Genomic DNA, 11543 nt, shown 5'->3' with positions numbered 1-11543 from the left:
ACAAAGTGTGAGTAGTATCTCAGGATAACACACTGCTCAGTCGTGGTTGCGAGCCTGCATTCTAAGCTAAGCTTCTAGAGAAATGAGCTGGAAATCTCTGGCCAGTTCTTCCGTGATTTGTGGTATTTTTGGAGGTTTTTAGAGGCTTTTCATTTAGCCAGGTTCCGGTGACCTTCAGTTGCCAAAATGTGGTTTTTTTGAACTTTGATTCAAGGGCTGTTAGACAAGACTGTTTTCAGGGATAACTTCCAATCTTAGTGATTTTGTGATTTTTGTACCAGAATGTTTTTCAGTTACAATATTCAGCGCTTTGTTTTTGACCTAACTGAACATCTTCCACTGAAAACATTGAAGAGAATCAATGAGCCAGTTGGTTCCTTCTTCCTCTTCTCCCTTTGTCTGTCATACCCTGCATGGGTTCTGGTCTGTACCCACAAGGCTCCATAGGTTGGCACAATTTCCAACACAGTGGAAATCTTGAAAGGTTTTCTGAATTACATGGAATCCTCTCATGAAAGACTTGTGACTACTAGAGCTGCTGGAAGAACAGAAAAAGTTGCATGAAGGAAATGGTTTGGGAAAGGCCTCTTTTTCATTTGCCAGCAGTTCTGCAAATCCCAGACTAATGAGCATGATTTCACTGAGGTTTATCATTTTTAATCCATGCATTTTTTCCAGGTTCTGGTTTCTAGCCAGAATGACTTTTGCTGCCTGTTGAACTCTTTCCTTGGGAATCACAAATATCCTGGGTTTCCTTAGGCATTGAAGAACTAAAGACTAAAGGAACACTCAGCAGATTTGAGTATGATCTTGTAGGCCCAAAGGGAAGGCATGTCTGAGCCTTACCTTCCCAGCTGAGCTCTGACCAACATCTGCTGTAACCACCTAAACCAGAAAGTATTATTTAATTCTATCCCCACACATAGATTATAAGGAGATAAAACCACTTTAAAACAGCAAAAGCTTTGTTGGGCATCCTGCACATGTGTAGTTTGAAACACACCAGCCTAATGCACTTTTTTCCACACAGTGCTACCAGCTTATCTGCTCTTCCCTGTCCCTGCCGAGCCTGTGCCCCTCCAGCAACACGGGCAAAGCCACTGTGGGCAGCACAGCTGCCTGTGTGATTGTCAGGGTAAAGCTGGGGAAGGAAGCATGAAAGGCAGCTGATGGTGCCAACATGTGTTGGCATAAAGGGCTGTCAGCAGTTGGGACTTAATTTAGACACTGAGCTGTGTAGTTCTTACAAGAGATGATAGCTGGAAACCCTGCTGAGACATCCTCTGGAAGGAGGTTCCCTCTGCATGGACATTAATGAGTGTGTTCCATTATTGATAGTGGAAAGTATGTTATATAAAGCCTATGAAGTATTTTTACAGATTCCATTTTACCTCATGTTCTTTTATTATTCTACCCCCTTTTTTGTTTGCAGTCTCAGCAACTCACAAAGAAACGAAGCAATTTTTTACCCTTTATAATACACTGGATGATAAGAAAGTATATTTGGAAAAGGAGGTAAGAAAAGGTTATTACTGTTTCCTAAGTATTCAGTCTGTGGGGAAGGAAATAAAAAGTTTTTGCTTGGCTTTCACCATATTCAGTCCTGTCAGAGCAGAGTTACTGGTCTTTGTAAATAAAAATGGAACAACTGATTCATAAGAATATTTCTAATCTTGGAGGGGAAATGGTCTGTGTTGTAAAAGAATTGCTGTTAGTAAAGCATGTTTAAACCACTCGCTGTGCGCTCAAAACATGAGCAGCATCTGATCAGCAAATATCTCTGCCCTAATGTCACAGCACCAAATTACCCTTTTTTCTCTTTTTAGTCAATACTTTTTATTTTGAACCCAGACTACAGTCACTAACTGGAGTGCAAATTCCAGCTGCTGTCAGAAACATCAGAGTTAGGTCTCAGGGTCTGAGCTGCCTACACTTAAGTTGCTGGTGATTTTACTGGGTCAGAGGAGCAGTTTTCATGAAAGCAATTTGGTTTTTTCCCCTCCTCTCTCCCATTTATGTAGAGTTTGCCTCTTTCCTGGGCATAAGTGAGTGATTTCAGTTTTCTTTTTTTTGCAGTGACAAATGTCTGATTTCAGTAAAGATGGAGAAATAGGAGGAAATAAGAGTAGATAAAAATTATGACTTTACTTTTAAAATATAAATGTTTTGATACCTGAGGTTTCGCTGTTTATTCTAATAAAATAAGAACATATTAGTGAGTTTTGCTTTACTTAGATATATTTGTTTAGTTTGTGAGACAAGCAGTGGTCAAATTCCTGATGATATAAAGATACTTTTCAGTGTCCTTTCACATCCTGTTTTGGAGATCATGAGCAACCATTTCCTTCCCTTAAGCAGCTGATACTAATCCATGTTAGGTAGTTTTCATTTTTTCCATTCAGAAAAATCATATACCAGATTTTAAAAAGCTGCATTAAGTAGAAGCTATAGAATTTGTATTACTTTAATTTCTCCCCTACATTAGAGTTTAATACAGATTTATTTATTTGGGTTTTTTTATTTTAATTTTGGTTTGGTTTTTTTTTTTGAGGGGAAATCTGAAAATTAAAAAAGCATACAGAGATTGTTTTTGAAATGGGGACATAAAAAGCAGGTTAGAGAGAATACAGAAACAGAATATAGAGCAGATTTATTTCACTGTTGTATAGAATGGGAGTACTCTTGCCAAAATAATTCCATGCCTTTTGGGGGTTCACAGAGGGAATTCCGAATGTCTTCTGATGCCATCTTAACTTCGTTAAATGTATAATGTCATTGAGACTTCCTTGAGATGCATTTCATATTAGAACCAAGGTTTCAGCAAGTAAATATTTTCTAACAGTGCATAAAAAAATGTCTTTGGCATCTGTGCCTCACAGAGATTTCTGGAATATATTGCACTTTGTCTTGTTCCTTGTATTTGGGGGGGGGGGGGGGGGGTTTCCCCTTTTTCCTCCCCAAACCAGCCCTTTTGTAAAACACACTGAGCATCACTGCTTTAAAACAACAATAGTAAGAATTGTTGTACAGTTGAATTTTGGCCATGAAGGTTTTAGTTCTGACATGAAAGGTCTCTGTGAACACTGTTCATATTTTAATCATAGTTTGAGAAAGATCCATTTTTAAAATACTTTTAAACTCATTTTTTCATAATGTCTTTCAATTTTGGGGTGTGCACGCTGATTTCACTGTAGTGTAACACATCCACACTCTTCCTATGCAGTGGTTGTGCAGCACTGCTGTGCAGGGACATTATCCCTGGCTTGCATGTTTTGTGGTATAAATTGTAATTATGTTCTCAAGCACAGGCTTAGTGGAAGTATCTTGAGGCAGGGATATGGACGTGGCAAATATTGATAAGTAATGCAGTAATTTCACTGCTGTAAATAACAGGAATTCTTAAGCATCTTGGCTGCTTGGGAGTCTGTTCAGAATTTGTTTGAATTTTCCAAGGGAAGGTCAGGAACACCTGCAGATTCTGCCATGCCTGGTTATTGCCATCTCATTCAGGTGGAAGATTTTATATTTGGGAGAGACGAGTTCAGCTTTGTGTGGCAGGTGATTCTGCTTGCAACCCTTGGGTTTGTTTAGTGCAGAACTCTTCAAATACTCATCAAAAGCAAAAGCTGCTTGGAAGCCTTAACCACAGGAGACTTGCAAGATGTATTCAAAGCTGAGAGAAAGGATTGCATTAATTGCCAGTTGTTGAATTTTAATGCTCTCAACAATATGTAAAAAACAAAAAAAACCACAGGCAGGTACATAGGATGTATTCCATATAGTTTAATTAGTAAGGGGAATTTATACAAGCAGCAAAGTATTCCTGAGATGCTGTTATAAATGTCTATTTTTGTCTTGATTCTGTGCAATGCTACTGTTTTGTAAGAGAAGCCAAACCTCTGAAATGCCATTCTATACTTTTTATGAGTGCACCTTTTAGCATCCAGTAAAATACACATAAGCCAAGTGAGCAATGATGCATGGCTGGTAGGAAACCTGTAAACCTCATCCGCACAGTGAAAGCAGTGCAGGAATTCACCTGCTGCTCCTGCACTGCTTGGAGAGTCTTCAGAGGCTTGTGTGGAAGTAGTTCTTCAGAATACGTTCAGTGGTTCCCATCTCAGAGGCAAAAGTGGCTTCTTTCCTGTCTATTTGTGATATGCTTGTGCACAGTCACTGTTCAGCACTGGACCAGCGTCTGCAAGGTGCTTTTATGTCAAGTTTCAGCACACACTGAACATGTGTACAGGCCACTTTACCTTACTGCTTTCGTTTGGGAAGGCAGCATGCTGGAAGATTCTCAGTGGTATAATTAAGTGCCAGTAAAATGTCAAGTCTCTGTTGTGGTCCAACATTTACTTCTGCTTTCTGTGATTCCACCAGTGGGATAGATTTTACTAAATCAAAAGGATTGGGGTTTAGCTTCTGAAAGAAAACTCATGGAGATTTTTGTACATCTGTCTGCTTTTGAGGGTATTATCTATATAGTCATTTTTTTTAAACTAAAATTCATCTTATTGTCTCTGAAAATTCATATCAGAAAAGACAAATGTATATTTTCTTCATTTTTTTTTCTAACTCACAGGTTAACTTACTGAATTCTATCCATGACAACTTCCACCAGTAAGTTATGGGTTTTATCTCTTTAATAGTTGCAAAGAATAGTTGATTGGACAAATGGGAGTGGGCATCAGTTACAGAGACTAAAAATTTCTTAGAAGATTTTATAGTCATAAGCTGATTTATAGAATGGTTTATTAACTCTGTTTAAGCCAATTGGGGAATCACAGACTTGGAATTACATAACTTTATAGCCAACATATGTTTTTAATACCTGACTGTTTAGATGTGAAAATTCAGTCATAATTTTCCTGGAATTAATTAAAATATTTTCCTCCTTTTTGTGGAGTTGTGGTTATTACATTATGTACAAAACATTAGACAGGGACATATTTCAGACATGTTTATTATAAACTGCCTCTGTATTTGAAGATTTTGATACAGTGTGCAGTCTTTAGGTAAAATCATGGTTCTCTTGGAAGTTCATGGTCAAATACCTGTCTGTGATGCAGCCAGTTTTTATTTTTCTCTAATGATTTTGAGGTCTAAAATGATTTCTAGGCTTTCCCTATTACAGTGTGAAATTACTTTGTACAATATTTGGTGTTCTCCTAGACCTCTAGTCACCTTCTTAGCATTCACAACAGAGGCTTTTCTTTAAAAATAATGCTTTTATTTAGTTATTAGCAATTGGTTCCTGTACAGCACATGAGAGCAAGGAACAGACTTGAGCTGACAGGGAGAACACTTGTGATGAGCTCTGAGTCTGAGCTCTCTCTGTTCCCATCTCTTTGGTAGCTCACACCAGCTGAAGAGCTGCACTGTCACTGGTACCAGTGATTAAAAGGATGAATTTTTACACAGAACACTAAGCAATGAGGACTGCTGGACATGGGTAGATGTGCAAGACAGCTGCAGCTGAGACACAGTGTCCCACATCCCTGTCAGGTGTTCCATTTTCTCCTTTCCAGAGCCATGGCATCGTCTGGATCTCGGGAGCAGTTTTTGCGGCAGATGGAGCAGATTGTAGAAGGCATCAAACAGAATCGAATGAAGGTCTGATACTCCTCTCACTTTCTTTGCTAGAACCTGGGAATTATCTCAGCAAAGCCTCTTGGAAATAATTGTGCATAGAAAGATCCATTACATGAGGTGCAAATTAGGCGAGCAACTAACAAGTATTAATTCTTTTCACATTCGTCAGAACCTTCTCACCACCAAATGTCAATGCATAGAGTATGACAGAGGTGTTATAACAGCTCTGTCCTGACAGGAATCTTATACCCCTTACCCTCATTACTGGCAGTGCAGTGATTTAAATGCTTGAGACAGCTGAATGCCGCTGAAGTCAGTGAGAACTCTTCCATTTGCACTGCGTGGGTGCAGTCAGACCTGCACCTCAGGCATGTTTTTGCAGACAGCTGGAGCTGGCTGAAGGTGCTTTCTGCTGCTGAAGAGGGTCAGCAGCACCTCTGAGTCCCAACCATCAGGTGCCCTTGTCCCAGTTGTACCTATAATGCCACTGGAACTGAGACTTCAGCATTAGGCTCTTAATTTTCAAGAGCTAATCTCAATGTTCATTGCATTTCAAGCACAAGCCAGGGGTATGTTTATGTAGCATGTGTCTCCCCTTGTGTGCTATAGATAGTTGTTCCTCGTGCAGTATGTCCGTGTGTCTGTGTGTATTCCATCTCTTATCCTTCCTGCACACCAACAGATGGAAAAGAAGAAGCAAGAAAACAAAATGAGAAGAGACCAGTTGAATGATGAATACCTAGAGCTTCTAGAGAAACAGAGGCTTTACTTCAAAACAGTGAAAGAATTTAAAGAGGTAAGAACACTTTTGCTACGTAAACTGTCAAGTGTTCAGTGATCCATTTTGACTTGACTTGTACATTAATATATGCACAAGATTTCCTGATATGATGCTTATCACACCATGTTCATCATGCATCTTGGTCGTTTTCTCCATGTGACTCTTGGGATTCTGAATCTGATTCTGGGAATTCTTCTTTCACTGCTAGATTGGCACCTCTGCATGTTACAGGGAGCGGTTATCAAGCAAGCTGTGTATTTAGGTTTTCAAGTGGAGTCTCTTGAAGATCTGTGAGCAGTTAGGTATTGGAGCAAAGAGGGGTGTGGAAATGTGTGTGAATAAGGAGGAAATGCAGAGTCTTGGTAGTTAATCTTCAGGAACCAGCCTTGTTGCCTAATGACTGTGAAAGCACTGTACAACACTTCATTGATTTAGCCTTTCCCTAGCTTTTAATCATCATGTGCTTCTGTTAATTGCTGTCTCCATGAGAATGAATGAATGAAAAGGAATGCTGCAGGCAAAGTTGTCATTTGGCTTCATATGTTTGAGGAAAAACATCTTTGTGTAATTATTCCTGCTTTGTTCTGAGACAGTTCCTTCCTGCTTCAGACAGCGTATCCTTGCAGAGTGACAGGGGCTGTTCAGCTACTTGTCTGACATACAGAATTTTACATCCTACTTGCAGAATTTACGTGGATTTATTTTTAGGTTTTTTACCCATTTTTCTTCCATTGCCATGTGAGGGAATTTCTATTCAACCCTGCTACCCTTAAAATAAGTCATGGTTGTGGTACTGAACACAGGTGTTCTTATGTAAGTATATTTCCTGACCTAGAGTTGTTCTCTGAGCACTGACTCTTTTGCAAACTGTCCTGTGACATTCAGATCACCTACAAGTAATCTCCATTTCAGATTTATTCTATTCATAAGTTAAAAGCTGGGTTTGCTTTAGCTACATGTAACAATTTCAGATGAGTGATCAAGCAGTGTTCCTTCTGGCTTGCATGTCATAAAGTCTAATGAATATTGCCACTGGAACAACATTATGGATGAATCATAATTATCTTCAACTCATCATCTGCTCCAGGCTGCTTTGGATTTTGTAGATGATTCAGAATGAAAGGGTTTGGTTCTGTTGATGTGGAGATACAGGTAGCAGAGTTATTACATTTTTGCTCTCTGTTAACAGGAAGGCCGTAAGAACGAAATGCTGCTGTCCAAGCTGAAAGCCAGTTCTTCCTGAAGAACTCCAGCTGGGGAAATTTATAGAAGATTGTTCAGTCCATTGAATCTCTTTTGTGAGGTGACAGTTATAACTGCAATGTAGATGTATATATACAGATATATATAAAAAATATATATACACAAAGCTGTAAAAGTCTGTTTTTTCCAGTATGTGTTCAGTTTATATTCCCTCATCACATGGCTGTATTATTCATTATTGCCTCCACTACACAGTAAAGAGTTAACACAGTACAGCAAAACAGAAATACTGTCTAATTTTATTTATTTGGGTTTGTTTGGTTTTTTTTTTTTTTTCCTACCGTAAGGATAGTGGGAATGTTTGTTTATTTGGGTTTTAACACTGAATTAGGTGAAGATTCTGGTATAAGTTTACATGTACTGTGTAGTACGTCCACCATCCCACAGGATGAGCACTGCAGAATGCAGTAGTTTGTTAACTTCGGCCCAAAAAAACCCCACAGAATGAGATTCTTCAAACTCACCTCACCCGCTAATAACTTCACATTATTTTAATTTACACTCTAGCCATAGATAGGACTCCAAAGGATAACAATTAATTTCTAATGGTTAAGAAAATGAAAACTTACCTTGGATAATTCCTGGTGTAAAATTATAGATCTATATTTTTATAAAGTCTAGCTGTTGTATAAATTTCTTTGAAATTTCATTTTTATATATAGAGAGTGTGCTTGTTAAATTAATAGCTCCAGGAAAAAACACCTTAATACTAGGACCACCACATTATCCCTGGCTGGGATGAAAATCAAAGTCTGTCACCTGTAATATGGGAAGATAAAGACTCAGACATTCTGCTCTAATGAACTGATGCTCACCTTTGAAGGCAACAACCTACTTACCCTGCTGAAGATTTGCTCTTGAAAGTTCAGAAACTTTGTGGGACACTTTCTGAAACATTTTTTGTATCTGTATATACAGTATTTTATAATTCAAACAGTTGCTTTTTGTACTTAACACCAGGATTTTGGACTGACTTCTTAATGTACATGTCATCTTCAGGAGAAGAAAATCCATGTTCCTTTTTCCCACTGACACTGATGACAGTGCTGTTCAATTACTTTCTATGGCAGTGAATATAAAATAAAGAATGTTTGGAATCCAGTCACATTCTGCTATCGTGTTTTTAAGGTGGAACTTGCCTTGGAAGCTTTCCCAGGCTCTTGAATTACAAGTGCATTAAAAGATGAATCGTGTCCATAGTCAAATGAGTCACTGGTTTTTTGATGTCCTGGTCCTGTTCTTCAGCACAAACAGAAAGAAAACCTTCCCACTGAGCCAGCTGGAACCTTGCTCCCCAACACGGGTTAGTGAGGGAATAGATCTGGGCTGCTCCTCTTGCATCTGTTCAAAAAGTCAGTCTGCCCAGAGCTAGCAAAACAACAAAGGCAGAATCAGATTCCAAGTCCTTTCAAAGAAGGAAAAATTTACATTCAGCATTCCTTCAAAGAAGCAAACCTGCATTGAGTGCTACTTGCAGACTTTCTGTAGTCGGCTACAGAAGGTGTTATTTCTGTCTACAAACTTTGCCCTCTATAAAAACTGTAAGGCTCTTTCTAGTTTGTGAATTGAATAATTCAACTTTGGCACCAAGGACACCTGCTTGGGAATTCAAGCTGTGCTGTGCTAGTGTACCATGCAACTCTAAAAAAGTAACTTGAATGGACATTTCAGTTTGGGATTTATCATTTTAATCACAATTGCTTTTTAGCATCAAGCAAAATTTCCTAGGTAGGGTAAGTAATGAACTTGCACGTAGAATAAATGATGTGGTTATTTGTTCAGTATAATGTTGAAATTTACGCTTACCTGCTACAAACACAGTAACCTGGAAATTTCCACAAGAAATATAAAAATGTGAGATCCGTTGCTCTGACCAGGAACTTGTGATTTTTACTAAAATATAAATCTGAGGTTTTTGAAGATGCAGCTGTTGCTCACAAAGAATAAATCAGAGTCCAGATAATAACTGTCTATTGTAGCTGGAGCCCAGGGCAGATGGATGCTACCTTTGCTGTGAGACCCATGTGCAAAGAAGAAAGGAGGCTGGTGAGGGTGTGAAAGCAGTTCCGTCAGCTCTGGCTTTCTGGCACAGGCTCTATGTGTTGGGTGCCATTTCTCCTCATACCTGGGCAGGAACCTATAGCAAGGAGAATCTGCCTTAATTCTCCATCTTGGCTGATTGCAAGGGAGGAACTGAGACTTAGAATTCTACTTCAATATTGCTGGATTTCTTTGTTGAAAGAGAAAGCTCTTACCCTGAATTCATCTAGTGTTACCAGGCTTGTAACATTTACAGGACTTGCAGCAAAACCTAATTTCTTTCTAAGGGTTATCAGCATTTTCTGCTCACATTCATCTTCCAAAGCCCTTTCATTTCTGCACAGTCTGGGCTCCAACAGCACAGCAAACGGGCCTTAATTTAAATACAGCTGCTGCAGGATTCCCAGAGCCTTGCTGCAGGATGCAGCAACGCCCTTCTGCTGAGCAATAGGCTCTGGTAAGTTTTTCTAGGAGCAAATTCCATGTCAAGAAATAAAGTTTAAAACTAGCAGTCCACTGTGTACAGAGACGATTGGTGTATTCCAAATCGGCAGCTTCAGTTGGGGAAATAAATGACTGTAATGTCTAAGCTCTGCCCAGTGATGTTCCTTTGGAATACCTGCTTTTTTTTTTTTTTTTTTTTTTTTTTTTTTTTCTGTTTGGACAGTCAAGATACTGTGTCATTTATTTTAGTTCATTTATCTTAGTTCATATGGGACCATCCAGCAGGTTAGGCAACAACCACAGACACCATAATTTCTTTGCCCTGGAGTAAGCTGTGATTAAAAACCAGAATTTTAAATCCTGAGTATGTGCTGCTGCTCTTCTAAATGCAGTCTGCATTTAGAGCCAGTGTGGGAAGTTGATTTTGTTAAGAGTTTCCTAAAGCCACTGTAATGAAATGAAAGCTCCACTTGCTTCTCGGTACGGAGCCAGGCTGTGCGAGCCTGTCACTGTAACACTCACTGCTGGCACAGATGCTTGGGTGGGCAGAGCGCTGGCTGCTTCTCTTCAGATCTGCTCACAGCAAAATTCCAGAGGCCCAGCCTCACCTCCTAAGAGAGCTAAATTCATCCTTGAGGAGGAGGAGAGCTGCGTCAGTGCCCTGCTGCAGCTCTCCTGTGAGCTGAAGGCACCCTGCTGCACATCAGTGTCTGCAGCAATGCCACGTGCGCAGCTGCAGGAACAGCTCTGTGGGGTTCTCCCAAGTTCCAGAGGCCAAGCCATGGTAGGAGGTGCCTTCACAGCCTGTGTCGCTCCAGGGAAGGGCTCCTGCCCAGGAACCAGCGCCGGGTGCTGCTCCAGTCAGCTGGAATGTGCAGCTGGAGTATCACTGCTGCTCCTGCAGCCAGACTGGGATGGGCCAAGGGTTGGCATTAGATTTGTGTGACAGTAATGGCTTGGCTTAGCAGGCTGAGGGAGTACAGGCACTAAAATTTGGCCAAAACATGTTACTAGAAATTTCAGGAGTGCCCCATGCAGAAGATTTGTATGCTTTTCAACACCAACTCAAGACAACCTCTTCATTTCCTCCTTCCATATCATCTGTTTGGATTTTAAAGGTTTTAGAGCAATGACTCTCTTATATGAAAAAATTCAACTGACTTGAAAAAACTGTCAGTGGTTCTGAACGAGGCTGAAGGTTTTAGTAGCATTCAGTCTCTCACATATGTGCCTTCCTTCTTGTTTAACTAAGCCTCCAAACTCTGGTTGGAATGGTAGCTATTCCATATGCAGGCAAGTTGAGAATCAGAAGGGAAAGTTATTTACATTGGCATTTAAGTCTGAGTCACTATCTAACTACTCTTCGAAATTCTAGGTTATTAAAACTTCTGAATTCCCACTGAAATTGAGAGAAGCATCC

At 39.7% G+C, this 11543-nt stretch overlaps 2 protein-coding genes across 3 annotated transcripts in view; one reads left to right on the top strand and one right to left on the bottom strand.

Moving 5' to 3' along the window:
• The window catches only part of CCDC93 (coiled-coil domain containing 93), a 71224-nt gene extending 62484 nt beyond the window's left edge, over positions 1-8740 (top strand). Inside the window, exons 20-24 of the mRNA XM_017740210.1 lie at positions 1433-1515; positions 4586-4623; positions 5532-5616; positions 6278-6391; positions 7566-8740. Of these exons, the coding sequence (XP_017595699.1) occupies positions 1433-1515; positions 4586-4623; positions 5532-5616; positions 6278-6391; positions 7566-7619 (374 nt within the window). The 3' untranslated portion in view covers positions 7620-8740. The remainder of the gene's footprint in view (positions 1-1432; positions 1516-4585; positions 4624-5531; positions 5617-6277; positions 6392-7565) is intronic.
• A 130-nt stretch (positions 8741-8870) lies between these two features.
• The window catches only part of LOC103619712 (5-hydroxytryptamine receptor 5B), an 11934-nt gene continuing 9261 nt past the window's right edge, over positions 8871-11543 (bottom strand). The window contains exons 1-2 of one of the 2 annotated variants that reach the window (XR_001863942.1): positions 9446-11537; positions 8871-9007 (exon numbers count right to left, since the gene is read on the bottom strand). Coding sequence is in view for 1 of the 2 variants with exons in the window: in XM_017740211.1 (XP_017595700.1) it covers positions 8993-9007 (15 nt within the window). In the remaining variant the exon portion in view is untranslated. Of the gene's footprint in view, positions 9008-9445; positions 11538-11543 lie in introns of those variants that run through there. The other variant, XM_017740211.1, reaches the window with a different exon arrangement.

This window comes from Corvus brachyrhynchos, unplaced genomic scaffold (genome assembly GCF_000691975.1).
Source record: "Corvus brachyrhynchos isolate BGI_N302 unplaced genomic scaffold, ASM69197v1 scaffold126, whole genome shotgun sequence".
NCBI lineage: Eukaryota > Metazoa > Chordata > Aves > Passeriformes > Corvidae > Corvus > Corvus brachyrhynchos.
This window is presented reverse-complemented; position numbering and strand designations above follow the sequence as displayed.